This window comes from Patagioenas fasciata, chromosome 1, assembly GCF_037038585.1.
Source record: "Patagioenas fasciata isolate bPatFas1 chromosome 1, bPatFas1.hap1, whole genome shotgun sequence".
NCBI lineage: Eukaryota > Metazoa > Chordata > Aves > Columbiformes > Columbidae > Patagioenas > Patagioenas fasciata.
In genome coordinates this window covers 96121025-96144957 of record NC_092520.1, presented here as the reverse complement: position 1 = coordinate 96144957, position 23933 = coordinate 96121025, and the positions used below count along the sequence as shown (strand labels likewise).

General features: G+C 44.2%; 1 protein-coding gene across 1 annotated transcript; it reads left to right on the top strand.

Moving 5' to 3' along the window:
• The first annotated feature begins 225 nt into the window (after positions 1–225).
• Positions 226–23412, top strand: RIPK4 (receptor interacting serine/threonine kinase 4). The gene is made up of 8 exons (XM_065843925.2): positions 226–925; positions 8594–8885; positions 16350–16498; positions 17315–17364; positions 18399–18557; positions 19469–19575; positions 20062–20314; positions 21222–23412. Exons 1-8 carry the CDS (start codon positions 744–746, stop codon positions 22397–22399), a joined length of 2370 nt encoding a protein of 789 aa, XP_065699997.1. The 5' UTR covers positions 226–743; the 3' UTR covers positions 22400–23412.
• The last annotated feature ends 521 nt before the right edge of the window (positions 23413–23933 follow it).

The window sequence follows — 23933 nt, the reverse complement described above, 5'->3', positions numbered from 1 at the left end:
TGGGCAGACTCTGGCCTCTGTTACCATGAGCAGGCTGGCCTGAGCCTCTCAGACCCGAGCAGGATGCACGGATGAAGAGTTTGTGCTCCTTTGCCAGAGGGACACAGCCCGCTGAGTCTCCTGCCTAGGAAAAAAAAAAGAAGGAATGCAGCTGCTGGTGCTTCCCTCCACTTTATTTAATAGCTTAATAGTCACAGCTCGACAGCGCACGCAGCGCTCCCCTCCTGGCCCATCGCTTTGGCCCCAGGAGCTTTAGGACACGCGTGCTGCACCCCCACTGCCGGCCTTCGGGGCTGCTGCCACCCGGGACCTGCCCCAGCTCTCCGGGCTGAGAAGAGGGGCCGCCGGAGAGCCCACCCGAGGGTGGGGATCTGTCCTTTGTAGGTGTCAGCAGAAGCAGGAGCCGGACACCAAGCGTCGCTCGGGCCCTGGGGACATTCTGGCCGCCTTCGAGGGGCCAAGGAGAGCGCTACGCCTGGGAGCGGGACCCGGGTACCGGCAACTGGCACCGAACCACAACCGCCCCCCGATCGCGCCCGTAGCGCTCAGCTCCCCGCGGCGGTGGTGACGGGACGGGACGGGACGGGACCGAGACAAGGGGGAGGGCCCGGCCCAGGAAGTGACGCCACCCCCCGTTCGCCCTCCCTCGCCCCCGTCACACCTGACTCACCTGGACGGGCGGTGGCGGCGGCGCTGCGCACCGCGGTGCCGGGCGGCGGCCGAGGAGCAGCCGCAGCAGCAGGATGGCACGGGAGAGCGGTTCCCCGTGGACCATGGGATTGCTGAAAACCTTCGAGGAGAGCGAATTCGGCAGCTGGGAGAAGATCGGCTCGGGGGGGTTCGGGCAGGTGTACAAGGTGCGCCACCTCCACTGGAAGACGTGGCTCGCCATCAAGTGTTCGCCCAGCCTCCATGTGGATGAGAAGTAAGAAGTGATGGGGAGGGAGGGAACGGGGGGAAAGCGACTCTACCCGCAGCAGCGACCCTCTCCAGGCACCCCGAAGCCCTCAGTCGCCTCGAGGCTCGCACAGCTGGGGAGCCTCGGGGCGACTGAGGGCTCCCCCTCTCCAGCCCTGCCTAGGAAACAAACCAAGCGATATAGCCCAGATCTTGGGAAATGTACTTGAACAAACCAAAGCAACTCAGCCCCACGACGACACAGCTGAAGAGCTGTAGCTGCAGCCCATCTCAGCCGTGTTTACCAACAGCAACAACGGGTATGAAGGTCTGACTAAACACAGCGAAGAGAGCTGCGCAATTAAATATTTCCTAGTCAAACGTGGCCTTTGCCACACTTAAGCAAAGCCCGGACTGACACCTTTAGTTAATTCATACATAATGGGTCTGGCTTTGCTTAAAGAATAAGCTCTGTTGCTTTGCCACTTGTAGCAGTTTGGAAAAAGCTACCGCACGGCTGCAGTGTAGCTCTTGCCTATTTCCTTGGAGCCATTCGGAAAGTATTTTGCCCTGCCCTGGTCGTGCATGTATTGGCTTGTGCTGAAGCATTTACGCCTGCTGCAGCTCCAAAGGTCATTGAAGGCAGTCCTGAATGGGAAGTGCAGGAGGTGCGGGAATGCCGATTGGAATCCAGGGGTTTCTCAGGCCTGTTGCGTCTCACTCCAGTCAGCTCCCTACCTTGAGAAAAGTCAGCCCTTTGGCTTGCATTTGCAGATGCATTTATTGTGACCCCTGTGTGGTAGATGCTGGTGGGGTGAGCAGCGGGCCCAGTGTGGGGGTGTTGGGGTATGGGCTGTGCTGTCTTTCGGGAGTGGGTGCTGAAAGGAGACGTGTTGGGAAATATGTTCTCTAGCATTACTTCAGGGCCATTGCTTCTCCATGTCTGACCAGGATGAATCCTCGCTAGGTAATCCAGTGTGGAGCTGTATTGTATTGCAGGTAAAGACACCACATGGGCAGAATCCCCTCCAGCTTACTTGCCCACTGTGACTAGCTGAGGCCCATAGTGGAAGATGGTCAGCTACACTGTTCTTGCTTGGTCTGCGTGTGATGGGGGCCTATCGAGTGCGGCTCTCCTTTCCTAGAAAAGGAAGGCTATCAGATCTTTGGAAACAACGATCTATGCATCTTTGGAAACATCTTTCTGTTTTGAGGGATGGTAGTGATTTCCCGGTAGGTTGGTGTCTGCATGGAAGGGGGGGAACATGGCCAAGACCGATTCATGGAGCTTTTCCAGCTCCTCCTTGATCTCTGGGACCTCTGCCAATTTATAAGCTGATTCTGCAGTTCATTTTTTGAGATGTGGGTTGGTTCGATCACAAAAGGTTTCCCTTGTTGCAGTTCCTACAGGAGGAGGGGAAAAATTGGCCCAAGACTGAAAACATTTGTAAGCTCATCTCCTGCAAGATGACTAGGGTAGAGTCTTGCCCACTGTCTGAATTGCTGACTTTGCCATAGGCATGGCTTGTATAGCATAGTAAATAAGATTAAAATGTTTCTTGCTTAAAAGGGGAGAGGGAGATTTTATGTATAGGGTAACTGCTACCTGTGAGTAAAATGGAAAAGACCTCAAAATTGCACAGGGTGTTTTATTGGATTAACCTGCAAGCCCTCCTACCATTAAAACTTTGAAGTAGATATCAGACATGATGCTCATTGGGTTCTAATCAAACTTGTATTGTAGCTGACTAATCTTGCAGTTGAAATTAAAGCATCTCTTTAAAATAAGCTAGAACTTTTGTTATACTTTTCACTTGAAGAACAAATCAGAAATTTACTCCAAAATTGATTTACAGTCAGAGATGAAGGATGCTGCCACCTATTGTAATTTGAACAATTGCTTTTGAGAGTTGCTACTAAATCTGTATGTTAAGAGAGAACCACCTGTCCCTCAGTAGCTATGAGGTGTGCAGATACTGGGGAGACCATATGAATATGCAATCCCATAAACAAAAAACACATTTAGAATTTGGGAACTTTGAGGGTGTGGGAGTTCTGCAGCTCCTGGTTAATTTTAACAGTCCAATCTTTGAAACATTAATTCATTTTGCTGCAGAATTTGTGCTTTGGATGCCTATGGGGAGCATTAATTGTAAGCTGGAGGGTCCCTGGCCATTAAAAAGGCTGTTCCTGTGAAATCAAGGCTAAGATGGATTTATATATGCTTCTCCTTTGGTTCTAGGTTGCTCTATTAAGCACCTTTCGGTAGCTGGTGACGCTGCATCCCTGATCCCCAAAGAAACTTTTCACCCAAAACTTTTCTAAGATAGTTGTGCCAGTTAAATGGTGGGGTGGGGTGGTAGGCACAGACAAAATAAAACACTTCCTCTGTAGTTCACAGGTTGAAACAAGCCTGTATAATTAGATTGTTAATCCAGGAGGTTAACTTGACTAGCCATTTTTTTTAGTCCTGTGAAGCAGCAAAGTTAGGAGAACAATCGGCGGTATTCGAAACATTAACTGAAAAACACAGGTGCTTTTTTTTATTTATTTACATGGTACCACATTAAAACCCTGTTTGTAATGGCTCAGTGGTGGTAATACTCTGTAGTCTCTCTTACTGTGTTTCTGCAGACAGTAAGAGATTCGAAGTAATTCCCTTGGCAATTATCACAGCATAGAGCCAAGTGGCCTCAAGCAGAAGAAAAACTGAATGTGCAGCCAGAAGTCTTTTTCCCTTGAAGCCTAAGACCTCTCAGGCGATTGAGCCAAATTCCATTCCTAACACCTTATTTACTCCCACTTTCTGTCTCCTGAGATCACATTTCCCGCATGTGACTCAAGATGTTCCTGAGATGGGAAATTTCAGTGTAAGCCTGAAGAAAAGAGAGTGTGAACCAGAAAGGTGGAGGAGCCTCTCCCCCAGGACTTGCTGTGGAGGGCGCAAAGTCTTTTCTCTTTACCGCTGTTGGCCAGAATGGAGATATGGTCTGGAGAAGAAGGACAGTGAGCTCAGAGGATAACCTGGAAGCTTTTGTGGATTTCTCATAGCTGAACAGAACCTGCAGACTTTAAGGAGTATGAAGGATGTAACGGTTCCCAGAGAGGGCTCTTTTCTGGAGGTGTTAGCCCGTGGAAGCGACTACAGCATGTGGAGGTGGAAAGGTCTGCCTTCTTGATTGGAACATAGAAAATGAGCAAAGCCATGCAAGTACCTCCCTCTGCAGGACCTGGATTTAGGAATGGAGTAGAATTTAGAAATCCAGGAGATTTTAGAAATGCCTTGCTTTTAGCAGATGCTGCATTCATTTAGGTGATGAAGGTGAATGAACATCTGTTCTGGTGGTCTCTGGATGTGTAGGCACAACTTAATACTCACCTGGTGCTCCTTAAAGAGTAAAGGTGAGCCTAGCTGTCTGGGTTAACCTGCAGTCCTCTCGCACCACGGCTGTGCAGCAAAGACCTGTCAGCAAGGCTGAGATCTGTGCTAACCTGAAAGAAGGGTTGGGTTTTTTTTGTTTTGTTTTTTGATGTGTTTGTTTGTTTGTGTTTTTTGTGTTTCTCCCCCCCAACATATTCTGTCCTGACCATGCAGTGGTTTTTCTATTCCTCTCTCATTCATGTTCCTCTCTAAGGATCAGCAGTGTGAAGGTCATTAAAGCTGTATTTATGCATTGATGCAGATGCAAGAGTCTCTGAAAAAAGTATGGGGTGTTGTATTTAGGTGGACCACATCTTCACTGCCAGCAGTTTGTAAAGAGGTAACTTGCATTCTGCACTGGAAAGAAGTATGGCTGTGCAGGAGTGGTTCTCCCCTGGGCTGGGAGAACCCTGGCTGCTCTGTGTCTGGAGGTGGTTCACACAAATGGCCTCATTGCAGGTTTTCAGGGCTTCTTGAGTTTCTCTGGAGCAATTTTAACTGCTCTGCCTCAGACTCCATTAGGGAAATGTGATGGTAGTGGTGGGGGAATATAAAACTGCAAGCGCTGCCTTGTGATTTTGAAGTTGAATTTTTATAACACGGTGTTATCTTTAGGGCATAAAGATTGGGTGCATGCAAATGTCATATAGTTGTAATTCTTGCTGTTCTTGTGGCAGGGTTTGTGGTACAAGGGTTGGGCTCTCGTCCCTGGGGGGTGAGGTGGTGGGCAGGACTAAGTCCCTTGTCTCTCCAGGAGAATCCAGAGAGTGCAGCCCTCTCCGTTTGGGGTCTGGCTTTGAGCAGAAGCAGACAGCTGTTTCGGAGTTGTGAGAGGTCCCCCATTCATGCAGTACTTCTGATTGCTTTGAAAATGTCTGATCTGTCATTGACTTCTTCTCTGAGAGAGATGCTATTTAGCAGTGAACCCAGTTAATACTCTCTTGATGTGTGTGTTCCCTGCCTTCTAATACTATAACAGGTGAAAGGGTATGCATCCTGTCATTTACATGAGCTCAGCTGTCTTATGTGCAAGCTTTTTATTTTTCTTATTTTAGTTTTTATTATCCTAATGTTGAGATAAATTACTGGAGGGGGGACGGGAATAGAGCCAAGGTGCTTAGAGAAGATAACTCTGACTCTTTAATTGTATAGGTATTAAATAAGAAAATCCATTGTAACAGAGGCTTGTCTCATGCCTCTTGACTCGAGAAACCTCGTAAGGAGCTTTTTCTTCTCCTCCACCTTGGAGTGGAGTGTTTCTTGGTGACAGTGCAGGATGATTTCTAAGCACTAGGAGTAACTGAGCATTATAATCCACCCCGTCCCATACTTTGATCTGTTAAATATGAACTTGAAGGATACCTACAGCATCCTTCCTTGCGGCATTGGCATTTGTGTATTGAAGTGATGGGTGCGATGAGAACAACTAAGACTCTGATGGGCCCCGGTAGCACCTTGCACTAAGAGAAAAGGGAAAGGAAAGATCTTTCATCTTTGCCTGATGGAAGAAATCTTAGTTAAACGATCTGTTTGTGTTAATGCAATTAATACAAGTTGCACTCCAGCACTTGGCTGATGACTGAGTTGTATTTTGTCTCTTTTCATTTCTTTTGTCTCTTTTCTGTTTCTGTTTTCTGAAAGTGACAAGGACCTGTATTTGAAAACTCACGTATTTCCCGGGCTAAGCCACATCATTGGCTGATTCACTTTTGAACACCCTGGGTATGGGAAGATGCTAAAGGTGGCAATTGTTGTATGGAGGTTTTATTTAAACAGGCAAATTAGATAAAGGGCACTTGCCTGTTACTTAGCCAGTTAATTCACTCAACTAACTGGGTTTGGTCTGAACAGAACGGGAGCTATTTTTTTTTCTTTTTTAAATTGGAAGTTCTCTCTTTGTAGGCAAAATGCCCCATTTTGAGCAGCCGATCTCTGTGATATTGGTAATGCTTTCTGAGGCTGTCGTTAGCCTGGGAACTCTGTCCCTTGGATTCTAGTGGTTCTTGTTAGGCTTTAGCTGTTGCTGGGTTCTTGCCTTGCCTTGGAGGGCTCAGACAGGTATTTTACATCCCTGACTCCAGAGCTCAGCCTGCTGAGGCCTGGTGAATTATGCTGGCTATGCATGTGGCTTGGGGGCAAGGAGTTGGTTGTGTTATTCATAGGCGCTCCCTTCCAGCGTGCCAAAGAGCAAACTGGGTACTTGTCTACAAAGGCAATTATTTCACAAGAAAGTTGCTGTAGAGAGCAGCAGGAGCCAACATGGTTAATAGAGAGAAAAGATTTCTCTTATATTTTTTCCTTTTTTTTTAAACTCCCAATGTGTATGTCCCTCTTAAACTTTTTTTTTTCAGCCTGATCTTGCCTCTGAGATAGGTCTGCCTCTTCTTGCTAGGCTAGACTTACCCCTAGCGTGAAATGTGAACTGCGTGGTGTTATTGTAGGCTGCTACAGCCAGCGAGGAGCAGGCAGCAGAAGGCGTTTCCTGCCTTGTCTGGGTGAATATCAGCTCTGTGCTTCCCACTGCAGGCGAAGCAGTGGGGGGGGGGGGTGGATGGGGTCATGGGAGTGTCCTAATGTTTGGTCTAAGGGCTACATGTCAAGTGCTGAAATCACTCCCACGTGGGAGCACTGAGGGTCCCTTGCAGGCTGAGCTTCAGTGTGTGCAGTGTGTGTTGTCCTCTGTGTCACCCAGGCATTGGGGAAGGGAAGGGAAGACTTAACAGTATTAAGGTTGGACTGGGTGTTTCTCTTTTAAGAAACATGAGAGTGCTTCTAGATGGTGTCAGATTTTTTTTTTTTTTTTTCTGTTCTTAAAGGAATGTTTGAGCAGATAGTGGTGTGAGACAGTATAATTTGTTAGTGGCACAGGCCACAAACTGTGACCGGATCAGGATCAGTCCCCAGGTGTTTTCCAGAGCTGTTGGGGTCTGGCGAAGAGGGCAGGCAAGACGGAGCTTTCTCCCTTGCAGAGTTGTGTCGGCACCTTTCTTCTGTCAGTTGTTGTGGCTGCTGTGAATGTGGCTTGCTGAGCTTTGTATGTAAACCCTGATGTCTTCCAGGAGAGCTGGTTGTCTCAAAATGCTTGGGTGCGGCAGGAGCATGTCAAAGCAATGTGTCTTTTTTCTTTCTTTACTAGGGGTCTGTGTTAAAGCTTTGTCCTATTACTTCAGGTACTGTTCTCCATTAAATAGTGTACGTGCCTTAGGGAGATTACAAGAGCCGAAGTGTAATAAAAGAGGGATTGTTCAGGGAATATTATCTATGTGACCTCCCTGTGTACTCAGTTGTGAACTGGTGGGTGGAAGCAACAGTAATGCATCAGTACCGGTGGCCCAAAGCTGCTCTGGCTACTGCCCATTGTCACTGATAACGCAGCTTTTGATAGACTGAAATTTTTGTCACCCATCGCATGTGGCTCCTCTATGGGGGCACAGTTGGCCTGGGGACAGGACCTCTGTTTCCTCTTTTGAACTTGACCTCCCGGCAAGTTGGCCGTGCACGAGGTGTGGAAATTAAGGGTCTTGGCCTGGGAGGCTGCAGCTTGGGCTGAGTAACACTTGGTGCTCTGCAGGGCCAGGCTAAAGTGACCTGTAAACAACCCAGGGATGCTCATTACATGTGCAGGTGCTGAGCCTGTTACATCACCAAAAATGGCATGGCGAGAATTTTCAGCATCTGCTGGAGCTAAGTGAGCACTGGAGTTGCCAAGGTTGAGTTTTGAAGACAAGGAGGCTTTTGCTGTGTCTCCCCAGCTACAGTGAGAAGATTGTTCCCCTAAATGGTAGGTGTCAGGGGTTCCTCTCCCCAGGCCTGGATCTGCATGTTGGCAGCCTGTGCAGTGGGGCCGCTGAAGCGATGCTGTCTGTGCTCGCTCCTAATTAACGCAGTCTTATGACTCACAAAAAGTTAATGACTTTAGCCCAAGGAGTTGCAGTGGTGGTAAATCTGGGCACTACATGTATCGTCCTCAGTCTGAACAGCACAGCATAAACATCAAAGTGGGGAGACGGGCTTTATGCTAGGGATTTTTGCAGTGTTGGAAGTATACAACTTGTCTGTGGTTCAGCAGCTGTGAGCTGCCCACCATTAGAAGCAGAAAACAAAGTTAGTAAATGTGGAAAACTGACTGGAGTACAGGCTGGTGAGGTGTAGCGTAGTAGTGAAAGCAAGGAGCGTGAAATGTGGTGTTCAGCTTCAGAGGAAACATTTTGTGCATATCTGGGTGGGGGGAGAAACAGTTACTCTGTCCTTCACCATCTGTTCTCTTCTACCCAGGGAGCGCATGGAATTATTGGAAGAAGCTAGGAAGATGGAAATGGCAAAGTTTCGCTACATCCTCCCTGTTTATGGCATCTGTAAGGAGCCTGTTGGCTTGGTCATGGAATACATGGAAACGGGGTCTCTGGAGAAGCTTCTGGCTTCTGAACCTCTGCCCTGGGAACTGCGCTTCCGAATCATCCACGAGACAGCCGTGGGTATGAACTTCCTGCACTGCATGTCCCCTCCACTGCTCCACCTGGACCTCAAGCCTGCAAACATCCTACTTGATGCCCACTACCATGTCAAGGTATGCATTGGGCACTCCCTACCAGGGACCCACTTTTGGATATTCCTGTATGGCTCCTGCAAAGCTCAAAGGCCTGAGAGAAACCAGCAGCGTTCCTTTTGAATTAGAAAAATGCCCAGCAGCCCAATCACTCCAATCCCCAAACTTGTCTACCTGATTTATGCACCATTTTGGTACGTAAATAGAGGTGGAGTTAGGGAGCTTGTGAGAACTCTCCTGAAATTTTAGACGGGTGCTAGTGCGGTGAACTCTGGGTTTGAGACCTAATGGGTCCTGCTATAAATTTCCTTGCAGTAGGGTCATGATGCAGATGAGAACAGGGAGAGAAAAGTGATGTGAACCTCTAAATCATCTGTGCCAATTCCACAGCTCCCAGTGCTAACCTGGTTCTGTTTAGGTCCTTCTGGCTTTGTATGCTTCCCTAAATACCCAAATCTCATTTACAGCTGAAGTCCAGAGAAGCCTTCCTGGAGGCAACTAATTTTTTTCTTTCATTTGCTCAGAGCATATACAATGAAGAAGTATCTCTGTCCTGACTCCTTATGCATACCAGACGTCACTTAAGGCAATTTTTGTGGCTGTATCAGCACGAAATTCTTTTTGTTACCCATTTCCAGGATAAACTAGCAAAACTTGTTGGCCTTCCCTTTGGACATTCTGTTTTGACAGCTGGACTAATGAAGTTGTGCTTGCTTTCTGATCCTTCCTTCTGGAGAAGAAAGAAACTGAAATACATACTTTTCCTTCTTTTCTTTTTTTTTTCTTTTTTTTTCTTTTTTGTTTTTTTCTTTTTTTTTGTTTTAATCAGTGGCCAAACTCTTCACCTTCGAACTGCAGGATTAATCATGCTGGCTGGCTGGTAACTCAGTACAACTAGTCATAGATTTTAATTACTGCCATCATCCATCTCCTCCATTTTCCTGTCCCCCTCAAACTGGTCAAATACCTTTGGCCTGGATCACTCTAAAAATGAAGTTTTAATGAAATTAAAACACCTCTTCTGAAGTCATGAGAGGGTTGGATCCATAAGAAGCAGGTGCCTCTAATGAAATCACACCTGTGACAGTCTCAGCTTTTTACTAGGCATCTTGGTGCTTTACTTCTTAGAAGGATTTTCTTTCCGGAATAGGAGGCATCTACAGGCAGTCTATGGTATTATGACCATAACATCAGGATCTGAACTGTTGAAAGTATATTCTCACACATTGGTGCTGAGAGGCCTTAGCTAAGTATTTATTTACCTAAAGTTTGTGCTTGCTTGCATAACTGCTTAAATTCCTAATTCTTGACTCATCTACAAGCCAAAATAAGGAGGTGGTATTTTTCTCACTGTTTCAGGTGGTTGAAATGCTGCCTGATATTCTGCTTACTGCATAGCCTGTATCTGGGTGGTGATGGAACACAAGGGGGCAAAGTGCAAAATGTACAAAAAAATGTTTCTGGTGAGGTCATTGTTGACATCCCTAAGCTGTTGCTACTCACTCTGGTTGTGAAACACATGAAGGTCTTCTGGACATTTCCATTAAGTTCAGAAAAGACTGGTCTAACCCAAACCTTTTTCCAGCCAACAGTCTTTTGCATCTGCAGGTATCTTGGAAACTCCTCCAAGCATCAAAGCAGACATAGGAACCTATATGCAAAATAAGAGATGTACATATTCTGTGAGGTGCTTTCACTTTAAAAATGTGGCCCCAAACCTTCTTTTTGTGTGATGTGAAACTTGTAATTAAATTTCAGACCCTGCAGCTTGATTTAATGTACACTTTCTTGCTGGAAGGCTAATGGAGCTGCTGATTGAAGTGTTTTTACTTTTTAAATGTTAGTGTTAATTTAGTAGGTGACCTGTCCCTAATAGAATTCTAAGGTGAGTGAAGAGATGTTGCAGACTGCAAAAGAAAAAGAGTTTGCAGTTAGGGAGAACTTTTATAAACTGTTTGCCCTTGAGCCAGGAAACAGCCAGTCTTCCAGTCAAGTGCATTAGAAATGCTTCTGTGCCATATTGCTGGTTAGTTATATGGAAACACGCCCTTCTTTTACGAGCACACCACTTACTGTAAAATCCCCAAGTGAGGCTGATGACTAATGCAGCAGTGTTGTACAGAGCTTATCATCAAGTGGGTGCCTCTGTATCATAAAGCCGTCTCATGTGTGTTACATAAGCGTGTGCTGAATTTTGTTCTTGGGAGGATAATTAAGAGGATGGGATTAGCCTGAGCAGGGATAGAGAGAGATATTAGTTTTTTCAAAGGCATATTGGAGGAGTCCTTGGTGATTCTTAAATGCATGTATGTAATACGTGTGACTCCAGATAAGGCTTTGCTGTCTTTCGGAGGCTACGTACCTGCATGCCTCCTCACTTGCAAGCCATGGTAGAGCTTGGTACTGACAGGAGCCTCAGCTGGGAGATCCCTTCCTCTCTGTGTCCTGCTCCATCTTGGCTGCCTTAAGCAGTATGGTCTCCTTGGGAGGGTTATTCCATACCTGCACGATCTTTGCTAGCCAGGATCAGAATTTCTTTGTTTTCTTTAACTTCCAGCTGTTGCTTCTGTTTGTATCAACAAGATCCTCCCTGCCCCATTCTCTAGCATTCAATAACTGCAGCCTTCTGATACTTACGGGCCGCTTTACATCTAGGTTTTAACATTTAGTTTTTACTTAACTGGACCACATCTTATGAACTTGTTCTTCAGCTCTCCTGCCCTCCGTGTGCATTCTGGATGTCTCCCCTCAGCTCCCTGTGATGTGGCAGTCGCTTGTGGGGAGCTGCTGCTGGGGAAGCAACACCACATTCCAGCACTTCCCTCTCGGGCTGTTAGTTTGCTTGTTCCCTGTGCCGGTGTGATCTCTGCAGGGCTCTCAGCAGGGGAATACACCCTGCAATACAGTGATCTCCCTACCCTAATTTGTTGCCAGCTGCCGTGCCCATGTGCTCACTCAGTTGCTGCTTCCCAGGTTTCTTATCTTCAATATCTCATGGTTAAGAGTGTTAGTTTTTGTTCAGATATTTAAAAAGAAGTCAGCCTGCAACTTAATACATTTGGGGAGAGTTCTTATTTGTCTTATTCAGCTTGTTTTTTGTGGCTCCTCAGCTTGTCATATACACACACACACACACATATCCCACCAGTTCTTTTTCCTCTCCCAGATTTTTCTTTTAAAGGATGTGAATCGGGATGAACTGGTCTCACACGTGCACTACTTTAAGCTCACTGTATTAACTTTATTAATTAATTAATTAACTTATTTATTTATTTATTTTTCCTGATGGTCCAGTTTAGAGAGTGAGGTTTGCTGCTGTGTTGTGCTGTGCTTGTGATCCTACTAAAGATGGACAGGTTGCCTCTGGGGTCTTCAGCTTGGTTTGGTTCAGCAGAAGAAGGGGTGGCAACATTTCTGAAGTGTAGGGTTAGAAGCAGCCTAATAATACGGAAAATTCATTTATCAGAAAGCTTCTTAAAGTCGGTCATTAAGTATGGATCAGAGACCCAGAGACCAGGCTGGTAAGGAGGGGTTGTCTCTTTTTATTAGACGAGCTGATGTAGTTAACACAGTCACTTCTCTTAATCAGCTGCAAATGCTCTCCTGTCATTAGAAATGAGAAGAAGCTTTGTTGTCTTGTGTGTCCATTCTCCCTGTTTCCCACCCCCCTGATCAAGGTTTCCATGCAGGGCTGTTGTTCTGTGGCTCTTTAATCCCAACAAAAAAGCGGGTTTTCACCTTGATCAATTCTCTGATTGATCTACTGGTGGTGTCACAGGGCAGGGAACAAGACGATCCCTGTTATGGCAATGCAGATTTATTACGGATGAAACGGATATTCGACAGTGGCTTTGGTTTCTGCTGCTTCTGCAGGGAGCATTTCAAATGTCACACCAAAAACAGGTTTTGAGGAGTTAAGGTTTCAGGTCAGGTTGGAAAAAGATGGAAATACAGTCTGTTTAAGAAAGACCTCTTTTAGTAGCTAACTGAAGGATATTTGTAAACACTGGAGTGAAGACATATGTTTGAAGTGCGGATGCTGGTTGTGCCTACACTTGGAGTTAATTTTCATTCCTAATTTTTAGTAGTCCAAATCTGTGACTCACGTAATTCTCTTAAAAATTTCTAGCATTTCTTAAAGAACAAAATTGAAACAACCAGCCTTTCCCCCACCCCCAGAAAAACAAACAAATAAGATCAGCCCCCCCACCCCCAACACGTGAAAACCCAAATGTGGTTTTCCCAAAATCCAGGTGCATGGAGACTTTGGACAGAGATAAATAGTAGATATGCCAGCAGAGATTAAAAATTAATCCGATGGCTTTGTTACCTATTTGATGAATAGAATATTTTTGTGAACTCTGTCCCTCAGTCTGTTGTAGTGTGTTCTTGAGTTGTATTTGCAGAAACATGACATACAGCAGCAGAAGCTACATGCACACCTCAGGATGGCCTGTCAGGAGTCATCAGTGAAAGCACTTTCCAAGCACCAATTTTGTTCCTGGGAGCTAGATCCCTGCAGTGTTTGGGAGTAGCTGACTTTAGTAACTGTTGTACTTACGTGAGCATAACCAGCTCGACAAACTTAAAGCATCTAAAACTTTGCAAGTGAGTGTTTTTTACAAACTGGAATGGAAATGTCCATGTATGACAGAAGTAGAGAAAAGCCTGTGTGCACAGTACACTCAATTTAAAACAAACAAAACTGAAAAAAAAAAAGAAAAAAATTATCTTCAGATCTTGAAATTTCTCAGTGAAGTAGGTGTTGCTGGGAAGTGGGCAGGAAAAACACGTACAGCTCCCCTCTGCAGTCGCTACTCACGTGTTTGTTCTCATGCAGACCTTTAAAGAGCAGAGCCCAGGCGAGCTGTCTGAACACGAACAATCCCACTGTCTGTGTGGGCTTTGGCCAATGTTTTTTTTCTTTTCTTCCTACCTCTTCACCGCGTGTTTTGCATGAAGCAGTCTGTCGCCTCCGTGTCTCCTCTTAACTCTGCTGATATTAGGCATGCTTTTGAAGCGTGATGGGATCCACCTGACATAACTGATGTGAGGAGGGAGATTAGGGGTTCTGTCAGGTCACGGGGCAGGGCAGATCCCGGGGTGGGCTGCAAGGGCTAGCAGGGATGTGGAGGAAGAAGTGGGGAGGGTTGCTCTGCTTTCACTACCTTCACCAGCATGGGTGCCTGCTGTTGCAGAACGAGGTACCTGGCAAGCAATTTAAAGGCAAAATAGGTAAATTAAATGGCTGTGTCTTCCACCCACTGCACAGTTCCCACTGATATTTAAGAAACTGCGTGACTAAATACACCATGCAGCGTGGAAAATTTACCCTAAAAGAATTAATAAAAGCCACAAAAGCTGTCTGCAGAATGTTACTATTTTGTTACAGCCTTGAAGATGACTATTCTTCAATTTCCAGTACTTTCTGCAGAATTCGATATGATTGAAGCTCTCCTCTACAAATGAATTTCCTATTAATTGGTATAGAAGCTAGTCCTTCACAGTTGGTTCACAAGGCAAAGTTCTTGCTAGCCTGGGGGAGGGTACACTACGTAGCTGGTGGCTCTTAACACAGGAGTGTCACTGTGCTGTCTGTATTTCATCTTTATTTCTTAACTTACACAGTAGGAAAGCCGGTATTGTTTAGACAAAGAGGAAGGCGTATTACTTTAATTATGCCTGCATACCATATGATTTCTTGAGGTGTATACAAGCCTCTGCTTCACATTAATCAAAGGATAGCAGCGCTTCGCCAAGTCGGGTCTGTTCAGGCTTGCAGCAGTCAGTTCGTTTATTAACCTGACACCACGGGCTTGTGTGATGTTGGGGTTGTGCTTTTGTTCTCCCCTGAAGCACTAAGCACCCCAAACTCATGCAGCGCTTCCTGGGGCGGTCAATTCAGCTCTTCCCAGGGTAAGCTGGCTGGCGAACCTGGGTTTCTTGACTGCTTATTGCTTTCTTGGGCTCCAGTGCCTGGCTTGCTGAGGAGGCCAGCGACCTCCATCTGAAAGTGTAGTCCTACAAGCACAAGAAGCTATTTTTCCAGATGACTTTGCTTTTTTCCCTCCTTTTTTTTTTTCTTTTTTTTTATCCTTCCTCCTTCCTGAGTCATTCGCACATTACCCTACAGATTTAAAATACAGATGGCCAATGGGTTAGATATACCTGTGTACTAGGGTACAGGACTTAGTTCCTGAGAATGCCTCTGTTGAGCTCTTTGTCCCTGGGAGAAGCTCTTTCTGAAGCTGTGTGGGTTGCATTGTTTGTTTTATGGCAAAGGGATATTCTGAGAATTCGAAGACTGATGTCTCTGTAGCTGCCTGTTCTCCAGGAGGCTGAAGCTGGCAGTAGTTTTCTCCCTTTCCAGTAATGGATGCATGTTAGGACCAGCTTTGTGGTATCTTTAGACAGAAACTTCTGAAAGTGTAAAGTTGGAGCCTATTAAAAGAAAAAAAAAAAGCTTTTTTTTTAATTATGCTTGTTGTTTTGAGGGAGAACTTTCTCAAAGGAGAAGCTATGAAGATCAAAAGGGGAATGAGTCATTGAAAAACCTGAGTATTTATTAGATAAAAAGAATGTAAAAGTCGGGGGAGGGAGGAAGAAATCTTATCTAACATGTAGACAAAAGTCAGTGGGCTGAGTGGTCCAAAAAGACTTGACTTTTCTTGAAATTTCCACTTAGCATAATAGACATTTTTGACCAGTGGGAAATAAGTAAGACAAAGGAAATTCCTTGTCTATCTCCTCGCTTGATGATTGGTATGCCTTTGAGAGCAAATGAATGCATATTTGTTTGACACTTCAAATTAAAGTGGAGGTGTGTTTTCCTTTTTATAAACTTGCTGTCACTTGTTTTGTTCATTTCAGCTGTGTTCACTGCGTCACTGCACCAACTTGCTGTATCTCCTAGTTGCCAAAAAGAATTCCCTGTGTGGGGTTTTGATATGTGTGTTTTGGTTTGGGTTCTTTTTAACACTGGGTGCCTCTGGTGTCAGGCTTAGTCCTTGTTGGCATGGTCAGTGTAACGGCAATATCTGAAAGAGGAATTCTCTTGCACTCATTGGAGAGCTCATGGTCTGAAAACAGGTGCTCAGAACACTTACACGTAGCATGCAGAGGGGGTGGCAAGACCAATAATTACATTAAAGTAGTTCGCACTAGCTAAGTTTGACTAGTTTTAAATTACAATAAATTGTCTTGACTGTTGTGTTTGCTATGTAATGGGCTAACATGTTGCCGCTTGTAAAAAGCTGCTTGCGTTTTGTGGGTTTTTTTGTCTTTTTTTAGCTTAACCATAAAGAAAAGCGTAATGTTTCCAGAGATGTTTTCCTTAGCTTGGTATTTCTGAACAGCAGCTTGCTATATTTTGTTGGGTCATCCTGCTATATCTATTATTCTTCACAGAAAATTTTTTGTTAACATCTCTAGAGTCTAATGGTAGCATGCACTTCTCTTCCCCTCTTCCTCCTTCATTTTTTTCAGATTTCTGACTTTGGACTTGCAAAGTGCAATGGTTTGTCCCATTCCCATGACATCAGCATGGACGGCTTATGTGGCACAATTGCATACCTTCCTCCAGAGCGCATCAAAGAGAAAAACAGGTGTTTTGACACCAAACATGATGTGTACAGGTCAGTTAACTATGGAAACACTTAAAAGCGCTTTAAGTAATACTGTAAAATGAACCCTCTTTTTCTGGTTATAAAACCTAATAGAGCATGGAATCCCTCAAGCTAGTTTGAGCCTCATCTTGCAAAGGGTCACTTTTGCTTTACTTTTTGCAAAGTTTTGATAGGGTAGAGGTCTTTTAACAAACTCCAGCTGTTCCTGGGTCTTGAATGTAAGTCAAAGTAACATTTGTTAGTAGCTGGCATGGGAGGCACTCTGCCCAACTTTAATTTCCCCATCAAAAGGTACATCCTGACCTACTTTTCAAGTCTGTGACAAAATTCTTAGTTATCTTCAGTGGATTTCATCACTAGGTCTTTAGTTCTTTTTTCATAGTAAGGTAATTAGGAATAGAAAATCATAGCTGTAGGTTAAAATACATTATATTCTAAATGGAATGTATTTCTTTAAAGTTAGTTACCTTGCAGGGTAGAAGTATTAAATAAAATCTACAGCAGTACTTTGAGGCTTTCTGATTTTGTCAGTGTTGATATGAAGTAGTTGGTAAATGTTACCAAAAACTCAACAGCCTCCAGCAAATGCCTGTGTTTGCTGCCTGAGGTTCCTCCCTGCAAAAACTAGACTTTCAAATCAGGGTTCATGGCTGCATCTTGCTGTCTGTGTTCATCAGCTGAATTAGATGCAGAAGTGAAGGACAAGGAAAGAGAACTTAGGAAAATAATTTATATTTCTGTGAGGTTTTGGAGTTTTTTGTTTTGTGCAGTGTTTGTTTGTTTAAAAAGCTTTTCTAGAAATAAATTTTTTGCATTTATTTGTAGCTTTTCCATTGTGGTTTGGGGAGTTCTTACACAGAAGAAGCCTTTTGCAGGTAAGTTTGATGTCTTGTGTTGGAATTTTTTTCCTTTCTCCTGTTGATAAGCGTGCTTCCTGCCCCATATGCCCCAGATTACATGCATGTCCTCTGAATACCTACAGTCTTGCATGGTAGACACTTCTAAGCTCTCAAATTCTGATCACAAATGCAAGTCCTTCTTTGTCCTATGTTGTGAAAGAAGAACCCATATTGCTGCAGGGTGGCCTAGTTTGCACCTTTTTGCTTCTGCTGGAGTTTGCTGTACAGATCCAGATGAGTGTGTGGCCTGGGCAGACATCTGGCGTGTTTGAGGCCACGGAGGAACAGCGCAGAGCAAAGCCAACTGGCAGCCAACTGCGCTGTTTTCAGAAACAACTTCTGTGTAGAGACGTCCTGTAGTTTATTTGTAGATTGTGGGTACAGATTTGCTCTTAAAAAAAAAAAAAAAGAGCTGTCTGTGAGAATAAGCCTTGTTCCACCCCACAGTAAATGTACTGATCAAGAGGCAGCTATTTATTCTTTATGACTTTTCCTGTGTGTGACTAGGCTATGTATAGCAAACATGTTCGAACAGATTCCAGTGTACTATTAATTTTCCTCTGAGTGAGAGAACACATTTAGCCCAATGGTTGACTTCAGAGTCAAGAGCCACATTACTGCACTGCTTGATTTGTGTTCTTCCTTCACCTTTATGAAAAGTTCAGGTACCTGGTCTATATAAACGCTGGGTTCAGTTTTCTTACAGCAGATATGGATGTCCAAAGAGATGCAGCAAGGAGCTGTTTGAGTCTTTTATGGGTTCAAAAAGAACACAGTCACTCACTGACAATTGTTTTCAACTGATACATGGGAAGTAGATGTTACTGCATTGATGATTTTATTGTGGGAGAATAAGACTAACTTCTTCCCTGTTAAAAGAAAGCATTCGAAGTGTAGAAAAAAATGCATGAAAACAAAGTTTCCACCTAACACACTGTTAATGCTCTTAGGCAAAAGAGAAATAATTCCTTTTGCTGGGAGATCTTAACTTGTGCGCTTTTGCTTTACAGAGGAAAACAACATTTTACATATTATGGTAAAAGTAGTTAAAGGCCACCGCCCAGAGCTACCTGCTGTTTCCAAATCTAGACCTCATTCATGTAATAACTTGATCAAACTGATGCAAAAATGTTGGCAAGATGATCCTGGTGAACGGCCAACATTTCAAGGTAAGATTTCCTTGTAACTTGGCTGCCCATTTATTCTATGAGTCACGTTATTGCTCAGGACTCTGTTAATCTTGGGGTAAATGCTGTGAACCTCTGTGACAATAAACAGAGTACGTTGTATGGTAGAGACAATAGTACAGGCCACTTATTCATCTGTGGAGGAAGGGATCATCTGGGGACAAGTCTGACCATGGCCATGTTATGTAAACACATCAGGAATAAGACCTGTACTGAACCAGTTAATACATTTAGCCAGAAATCATCTTAATTTCTGATTGTGTGTATCATATGCCCATCTGGAGTTGGTGTGGTTTTCACCATATAAAACACCCTGGTTCTTGAAATTTACTGTTGTATGCTGAGAAACTGAATTGCTTTCTTGTAACAAAACAATTTGTTCTGTCTCTGCCAATAAAAGGCAAGTCTGGTGAAAGGTCTGAACTTGCCCAAAGCACCTGTTATGAATTCAAATTTGCAGAAGGATATAGCAAGCGCTATCTCCAGGTAGATTCATTTAGCATTAATGGGTGAGATTTGCCTCTTCCTTCTCCTCTTGACGAGACAAGATACAGGGACTGAAGGAAAAAGGGATCCCATCTTTTTAAAAGCTGATATCTAAGTCTGTCAGCAGTAGACTGGTTCCCATTTCACAGTCCTGCAGCGTAGCCACCATGTAACGTCAGTCTGGTCTGAATGTGCAAATGAATTCTTCAGTCAGCCCTATGCACTTCTTGCTTTGCTACACCCTTGTACCTACTGATGAGGTGGTAGATGGAATAGTGAAGATTTAAGTCTTTCTCCCACAGTATCTCAAAGCTGTTAAGCTCTAATGATAGAGAAAGGCAGCAGGGCATCTCAGAAAAGTTTGCTATTAAAACAAAACCCAAAACCTTCTTTTGCTTTCTTCAAAGAAATCACTTCAGAAACAGAGGCCCTTTGTGAAAAACCAGAAGATGAAACAAGAGAGACGGTAACTCAGGACTTGGACACCAAGAATTCCCCAGAGCAGCAGCCTGAGGTATTTTCTCTTTCTGCCTCTAGTTGAAGTGCACTAGGTTTTGTGAAGAACAGGTTACTCTGTGACCTGTAACTTCCCAAGCAACCTTCTCTTTGCTGCTTTTGAGCACCTTCTTGCCTGATAGAAGCGGGTCTTGGTGAAGGATTAGAATGCAAAAGTGACGGCAGATGCATGGACCAGCTCAGGACTAAGTTTTGAGGGAGAGCAGGACAGTTAGGAAATAAAGGCAGGAACTATGTGGGTGTGACTGATCTTAAAAAATGCTGTAGACAGAAGAGCCATGCAGCTTTAGTGACTGTGTAGGTACTGATGAAAGCCACTCTCCTGCATCTGAAAATTTTCAGTGACCTTAGTCATATGTTTCATTAAGTAGCAACAGTGCTTAAAGGCTACCTGCAAACTAAAAAACTCAGTTTCTTTCTGTAGGGCCTCATGCTTGGTTTACTTTAGAGGCCTTTGTAAAATGCTTGTGTGCTTCTCTTGAAGGTGATGTCTGCATTACCCCAGCCGAAACAGGAGCCTGCTCTACCATCAGTTAAGGATTACAGCCTCTCAGAGTTGTTATCCCAGCTGGATTCGGGGATTTCACAGACTATGGAAGGCCCTGAGGATCTCAGCCGCAGCTCTTCTGAGTCCAAACTTGCCTCCAGTGACAAGCGGCTTTCAGGAGTTTCATCTGTAGATTCAGCTTTTTCATCAAGAGGCTCCCTTTCACTTTCCTTTGAAAGGGAGAATTCAGGTAATGGTCAGGAAATCACCGTTACCAATGCTTTCTCTTGCTGTCAGCACTACAAATTTCTTTACTGGAGGTAGTTCTTAAAAAAAAAACAAACAAAAAAACCCAAAAAAGTGAGATGGTTCCCAAACATGATCTAATGAGAAACAATAAATCTCATTTACTTTTGAAAAGAAATGACCTGAATTCTCACCAAATCAATTACAGAACGAGTCATGTAAAGGTTGATTGGAAGGGAGGTCATCTAGTCCAGTGTCCTGCTTGAAGTGGTACTAAAGCCAAAGTCCAGTCAGGTCAGCTGAGTTTGTGTTTTTTTTTTTTTTTTTTAGAAGTCTCAAGCCACCTTCTCAGCAGCCCCCCATGAACATTGTAATAAAGACCTCTGCTGTTGCATACATCCCCCTCCCTTTTCAATCTAGTGCTGCAAAAAATGGGCATCTATTTCCCAATTAGGCAAACAGTGCTTAGTGCAGAGAGATCAATCACAGCAACCTATTGTTCTTCATTTCACAACAAACAGAATAAGAGTAAGTGGGGCTCCAAATCTGACCTGAAATTGTTCTGAAACTACTGTGGGGGATGTGGAGGGAGGATTTCTTCGCAGTCAAGTCATTGCTGAAGTGACCAGATGTGTTAGTCATGGGCAAGTAAGGTTTGGGTATCAAAACTGCAATAGCCTCTCGTGTAGAACAATAGAATAGTTTGAGTTGGAAAGGACTATTAATGTTTGTCTAGTTCAACCCCACCTGCAATGAGCAGGGACATCTTCAACTAGATCAGGTTGCTCAGAGCCCTGTCCTGCCTGGCCTTGAGTGTTTCCAGGGATGGGGCATCTACCACCTCTCTGGGCAACCTATGCCAGTGTTTTACCACCCTTGTAATAAAAAAAATCTTCTTTATATCCATCTAGATATTGGTACTACAGACATACAGAAGAGGAAGCTAACAGAGGCCATTTTATCTGGAGATACCAGCAAGCTAATGAAGATCCTTCAGCCTCAAGATGTTGATATTGTTTTAGATGGGAACTCCAGTCTTTTGCACTTGGCTGTTGAAGCTGGTCAAGAAGAATGTGTCAAATGGCTTCTCCTGTACAATGCTAACCCTAACCTCACCAACAAGAAAGGATCCACCCCTCTTCATATAGCCATTGAGAAGAAATTTAAAAGCATTGTGGAGCTGATAATGGCTAGGAAAATCAATGTTAATGCCAAAGATGAGGATCAGTGGACTGCTCTTCACTTTGCTGCCCAAAACGGGGATGATTTCAGCACCAAAATGCTCCTTGATAAGAATGCATCCTTAAATGAGGTAGATTTTGAAGGCAGAGCTCCCATCCACATAGCCTGTCAGTATGGCCAAGAGAATATTGTGCGGATCTTGCTGAGAAGAGGCGTTAATGTGAACATCAAAGGAAAGGATGACTGGGTGCCACTGCACTATGCTGCCTGGCAAGGTCATCTCCCCATTGTAAAGCTTCTGGCCAAACAACAGGGTGCCAATGTGAATGTGGAGACCGTGGATGGAAGGACCTCGCTACACTTGGCTGCTCAACGAGGACATTACCGTGTTGCTCGCCTTCTTATAGACCTGGAGTCCAATGTCAACATCCAGAACGTGCTCTTGCAGACTGCTCTCCACATAGCTGCTGAAACTGGCCACACAAGCACGTCGAGGCTGCTCCTTAAACATGGTGCAGACATTGAGGCAGCAACAGCAGAAGGATACACTGCTCTGCACTTGGCATCTCGCAGTGGCCATTTAGCAACCACAAAGTTGCTGATAGATGAAAGGGCCAATGTTCTAGTCAGAGGCCCTTTAAATAGGACAGCGTTACATCTTGCTGCAGAAAACGGGCACTCAGAAGTAGTAGAAGAACTTGTCAGTTCAGAAAATATCAATATTTCTGACAGCGAAGGGTTGACAGCTCTTCATCTGGCTGCACGAGGAGGGCACACAAAAACAGTTGAGGTTCTTCTGAAGCATGGGGCACACGCTGACATGCAAAGGCCCACATGTCAGACCCTGCTACAGCTCGCTCAGCAGAGCAGTAAGAACTCGGTTGCTGTGTTGTTGAGTGAGACTTAAGCAAAAGGTACAGAACTTGCTACCTTGCTAGCTGGTGTGAGAAGCCTGCTGGAGCTTGACTCATGAAGGCCTACTCTAGTTGTGCAGTGACCTGCACATCAGCCACGTCAGCTGATAGACTGAGGTGCAACCAGCAGAAGCTATTTGTGTTTGAGTGTGCGAGGGAGAGCACACGTGAACTAAGGCCAGACGTAAGGCTGAGAGCTGGAGTCTGCCATGCTGTGGTCTGTATCAGCCATTCTGCATGTGCCTGCCCTGGCTGTATATTGGCATTCCCTTCCCAAGGATGTTGTAAGAGAAGGATGCAGCTTGTGGGTTTCCCTCCCCGCCCCGCTTTTTTTTTTTTTTTATATGCCAAACTAATTTAAGAACTAACATTCTGCTTTTTTTATTTTCCTCAAAAAAAAAAAGAAAAAAAGAAAAGCATAGATTCCTGGTTTGTTGCAGTGATCTATATTTTGGGCTGAAAGCCTCCAGTGTAAAATAAACAGCACACAAATCTGCAAGGAGACAGCTCTTCAAGATATAGATAATCACATTTCAGTGTGAGAAGGTACGCTGTTTAATGGAGACATTGATTACAGATTTCCATGTACTCAAAACTGATAAGGCAGACTTACTAACAAGGCAGGATCCCAAAAATACATAAGCAGAAGTAAAAGCTTAACACTTGTATTTTCATATACACTACTACCTTGTATGTATGCTGAGATCAGTAATCTGAACTAGGTGCTCAGTGTTTTGTCTTAAATGCGAAAGTCAAAAGCTAAAATTCATACTGGACTGTAACCGGATGGTATATTCTAACACCATTATACCAATTTGCAAAACAATGTTTGGAGGGGCTGATGACTAGACTGATATACTGTGTATATAGTATTTCTACCTGTTGTATACTTTTTCTACTGAAGAAAATAGATTGCTTAGAGTGGGTATGTTTTAATACACCTTTTAATTTCACTCTTTTCAAAGTTCAAATGTGATCTGTTATTAATAAAAGATTGTGTTCTATATTTGTCTGTATTTTGTAATTGTGAAAGCAACTGAAAAACTGTTGACCAGAATCAGCACACAACTGTGATGTGTGTAACAATGTTGGAGCCTAAACTGTTGACAGGTAAGGCTCTCTTTAGTTTTACATTCCACTTAGCTTTTATACAGAAGGTAAGGAGCTTGAATGAATTGGAGGTGTTATATGCAGAATAAATTTATAGAATAAAACCCCACGTAACCTAGCCTTTATGTGCATAACACATTGATGTACAAGTGGGATGATTTCTGCTTATGCTGTAGCTGTTCAGGGAGTTTAGTTTTCTTCTGATTTGAGGATTCAAGGTGCTCCTGTGGGAATCTAGCCCCAGGAAAGCCAATACTTTCAGAAACTACCACTTCTGTTATTGGAGAGTGTAGTAGCTGAGAGTGATAACCAAAGGAGGATGGGCGCTTGCAGATGGGGCAGGGAACCTACTGCTGTTCCGTGCTGTTCCTGGCCCCAAGTAGGAACCTCTGCATACCCGTGTGCAGCTCCCGTAGT